The sequence below is a fragment of the Carlito syrichta genome, unplaced genomic scaffold (genome assembly GCF_000164805.1).
Source record: "Carlito syrichta isolate Samal-C Ts95f unplaced genomic scaffold, Tarsius_syrichta-2.0.1 Scaffold307028, whole genome shotgun sequence".
Taxonomy (NCBI): Eukaryota; Metazoa; Chordata; class Mammalia; order Primates; family Tarsiidae; genus Carlito; species Carlito syrichta.
In genome coordinates this window covers 183102-187492 of record NW_007251124.1, presented here as the reverse complement: position 1 = coordinate 187492, position 4391 = coordinate 183102, and the positions used below count along the sequence as shown (strand labels likewise).

Genomic DNA, 4391 nt, shown 5'->3' with positions numbered 1-4391 from the left:
CAGGCATGCGTTACCACACCCTGCTGATTTTTTTGATTTATTGTAGAGATGAGGTCTCGCTGCCCAGTCGGGTCTCGAACCCTCGGGCTCAGGCAATCCACTCACCTCAGCCTCCCAAAGGCCCGGGATTACAGGCTGAGCCACCAAACCCGGCTTCCCATTTCCTTCTTTATGAAACTAGGCTTATCTGTGAACTCCTAGAAAGTAGAAAGCATCCTAATATCTACTAAAGACATTTTAACTAAAAACAGATAAAAACTAAAACCTCTTTATTTTCTATCCCTTAGCAAAATTCAAAACTAAAATATCTTTAAATGGAAATCTTTGTTTTATTTTTATGTTGCTTTCATTTCACCACTCATGGTTTTTGTATAGCTACAGAGCACACCAAATGTCTTTAAGCCCTAGGATTGGTGCTGGCATGGATCCAGCATTTAGAAAAGGAAAACACTTTGAACAAACATCTTGGCAAGAGTTTACTAACCTGGTTTCTGAACTTGGACTCTACAAGGCAGGGAGGCAGAATGCCAGGGTAGATCTCATCCATTTTCTTTCCTTCTTAGTTTTCCAGGTTCCTGGGCTTTCCCAGGGAGGGCGCTGCAGAGAAGACACAAAGGTAGCTGCCAGGTTCACTCCAGAGTCCCAGGTGAGCAGGAGCCTCTCTCTCTCTCTCTCCCCTAATGCCTCACACTCTTCATTACTCTTGGGCTCCTTATTAAGTTCCTCCCTCCTTAGTCCTACTCCACCCCCATCCTAGATTCACATGGGATTTAAGTGTTTTCATCTCTGCCAAGGTTGCTTCTCTTGTCTGCCTTCATTCTGCTGCCCACCTAAGAGCATATTCCTGTTTCATATAACACCTTGGAGAGTTCTCTGTGTTTCTCAGATCTTTCTTACTTCATCTCTTTGGTCAGCCCCTTCATCAATAAGATTTTTTCCTCTACAAGGCAATTCAGCACATGCAAACAGAAGGCCTTGTTGGGATGGTAGTTTTATTTTTTAAAGTATAATAAACTATGCTTTTGGCTAGGGATGTAAAGCCTTGGCCTCTGTCCTCAAAGAATTTACACATGAAGGGATAACATGGCATATCTTTTTAGTCTAACGTTCTTTATGTTACAATTTGAGCAAAATTTACTTAACTTAGATTTTAATTTCTTACTCAGTCTTTCATGTCCTTCTGGAAGGTGGAAGTGTTTGAGGCTCTGTGGTATCCCCTTTTTCTCCTAATGTTTCTCAGCTCAATCCTAGATTTCACTTTATTACAAAAAATCATTAATGTAAATGAGCCCCCACCCCCTTTGCCAAAGCACACCACAAATCTTTTGGAAAGTTTGGATATGTTTCCACTCCATTCTCTGCATTGCCTTGGTTTTCAAAACTTTTCATTTTCTGGGTTGTTAAGATATTTATATTAAAGCATTTATCCTATGTATATAATATTTCTTTCCTTTGGCAGTTGTGTTTTGATAAAGAGTTATTAGAGATAGTGTTAAGTAGATGTAGGTATACCACATTTACTTTTTAAAAAGCCTTTTTGAAGAGGATGTCATGTTTGTGTGTACTCAGCTTTGGAAAGGATTTTAAGTAAGAGGAACTAGTGGGATTACTTATTGTTCTAGGGATTGCTGAAAATGGAAGATGTGACCCTGACTCTCTCTCCTGGTTGGAGGCAGCTGGATTCATCTCAGGTGAACTTCTACAGAGATCAAAGGCAGGAGAGCCGTAGCAGCCTGGTCTCCCTGGGTAAGATTGACGGGCACTAATTTCTCTTACAATTTCTTGGCATTCTTTGTGTATTAGAACCTACTGGGCTATTAGAAGCTGTTGAGCCCCATTATGTTTGGATTCAGAATCGCCATTTCTGAAACCAGTTATGACTAGCTCCTTACCCCTTCTGACCTTGCTACTCTGTCCTGCCAGTGTTTTTGTTAGGTTAAGTGGGATGAAGTAGATACAGCCCTTAGTATAGGTCTGGCTTATCGTAGAAACTCAGTGAATGTGGCTTTCCTCCTGTTCTCCTGCTCCTAACCCTGAGTAAGGAAGAAAGCTGAGGGACCATTTCAGGAAATAGGCCACAGAGTCAGAATGTGAGAGCTAGAAGTGACCTTAGACATTGACTACAGACTGACCTTAGAAATGAGGGTGCAGAGACACATACGATTACCTCATTTAAGTCCCCATAGCTTATTAGTGGCACAGTAGGGGCTCCAACTTAAGACTCCTAGTGCCAATGCCAGTTCTGTTTAGGAACCCTGCCTCTGCCTGGAACACAATTAGAGATAACCACTGGTATCATGATCAGTGACCAAGTTCTGAGTCTCCACTTTCTCTGTTTTTGCAGTATGCTTCACACACTGTCACCTTCTTCTCAGCCCTTTTAGTATCTAATCCAAAGTGTGTGGTCCCACCGTACTATTCTTAGAACTTAGAGTCACCATATGTATTCTCAGCACAGTCCTCAGTCCTTACCACTTTTCTTCTACTCCTTCCAGTCTCACCGTGTACCCTTTCAATGGCTCCATTCCCATTCTCAGGTCTCCCTCCTCCCCAGCACTCCTGTTTGCCCCCTTCATTCCTGTCTTTATCCTTGCACTTAAATCTTCATCCCTGGCATATATAGATCTCTTTAATTCTTGCTTGCTGGGTACTCATCACAGAGAACCCTTCCCATGGAAGGGCATAATTGACAGTTGCTGGGCATTTGTTGTTTCAGGTGGTGAAATACAGACTAAGGTCAAGGACTTGCCTCCCGCTGAGAAACTTCCAGAAAAAGAGCCTGGGCAGATACTGTACCACCTGGGTGAAGACATTACCCAGAGTCCTACATGTACAGAAGCTGGTGAACAGGAGGACAGGCTACAAAGAAAGCAGAAAAGTGCCACAGCGGGGAGGCGACACATTTGCCATGAATGTGGAAAGAGTTTTGCTCAGAGTTCAGGCCTGACTAAACACAGGAGAATCCACACTGGTGAGAAGCCTTATGAATGTGAGGACTGCGGGAAGACCTTCATCGGGAGCTCTGCCCTCGTCATTCATCAGAGAGTTCACACTGGTGAGAAGCCATACGAGTGTGAAGAATGTGGCAAGGTTTTCAGTCACAGCTCAAACCTTATCAAACACCAGAGAACCCACACTGGGGAGAAGCCCTATGAGTGTGATGACTGTGGGAAGACCTTCAGCCAGAGCTGCAGTCTTCTTGAACATCACAAAATTCATACCGGCGAGAAGCCATACCAGTGCAACATATGTGGCAAAGCCTTTAGGCGGAATTCACATCTCCTGAGACATCAGAGGATCCATGGTGATAAAAACATTCAAAATCCTGAGCATGGAGAGCCCTGGAAAGGTCAGGGTAGGACTGAAAGCCAGTGGGAAAATGTTGAGGCTTCCACGTCTTATAAATGTAATGAGTGTGAAAGAAGTTTCACTCAGAATAGAAGCCTTATTGAACATCAAAAAATCCACACTGGTGAGAAACCCCATCAGTGTGATGCATGTGGAAAAGGCTTCACTCGAACTTCATACCTTGTTCAACATCAGAGAAGCCATGTAGGAAAAAAAATTCTGTTACCGTGACCTATGTTACGCATTCCAAAGTTGGTGCTCATTCTTCACTGAACTGAATCCACCCTAGAGCCCTTACTGCCTACAGAAGTTGTGGACTGGGGCTTTATTTACCACTATACATCATCAGGTATTAGAAAATATAGTTTGGCTGAGATGAATTATCTTTTGTATTCTAGAAAGTGATTAAAAAAACTTATTTGCTAGGAGGCCATGGAAGAGTTGTTTGGAAGAGGTAGGATCTGAAATGGTTTGTTCTCACCCGTAAGACTTAAATGACCTTCCAGAATGGCTGCTTGCCCTCAGCCAGCAGTTTATGATGTCTCCTGGCTGAATGGCTCTGATCTGGGGGACTGCTCCTCTGACCATTCTTTTGCCTATAATGAATTCTTCATGAGTTGGTCAGATCCATGAGGTCTTTTACCCCCCATTGTGCCTTCTATATAGGTGCTAATAAACATTTACTAAATGTATCAGTAAAATGACCTTCATTGTTCTGAAAATCTAATGTCTAGATTTCTGAGGAATTTCTAACTTATGCCAGTTGTGTTCATGTCTAATTCTCTGAGGCACTAGATTCTGGGTCAATCTAGTGTATTTGTTGCCAAGTATATAATATTATCAGAGTTGGGGTAGATGAATCTGTATTTCTTCACCTGGATAGTACATATAATAAGAATGCCTTAAATAGCTTCTTTAGAATTAAACCATATGAGGTTGCTCCATCCATAGAGCTCCATTCTTGAGCCAATGTTATATTAGTTCACATTAATTTTACTCCTTAGGGGGAAATCTTTCAAGTTTAGGTAAATAAAAATCAGTTT

General features: G+C 42.2%; 1 protein-coding gene across 1 annotated transcript in view; it reads left to right on the top strand.

The window, feature by feature from the left end:
• Positions 1-4056, top strand: part of ZKSCAN4 (zinc finger with KRAB and SCAN domains 4) — a 7755-nt gene extending 3699 nt beyond the window's left edge. Inside the window, exons 3-5 of the mRNA XM_008063772.1 lie at positions 564-646; positions 1623-1746; positions 2717-4056. Of these exons, the coding sequence (XP_008061963.1) occupies positions 564-646; positions 1623-1746; positions 2717-3579 (1070 nt within the window). The 3' untranslated portion in view covers positions 3580-4056. The remainder of the gene's footprint in view (positions 1-563; positions 647-1622; positions 1747-2716) is intronic.
• Positions 4057-4391: the final 335 nt, after the last annotated feature.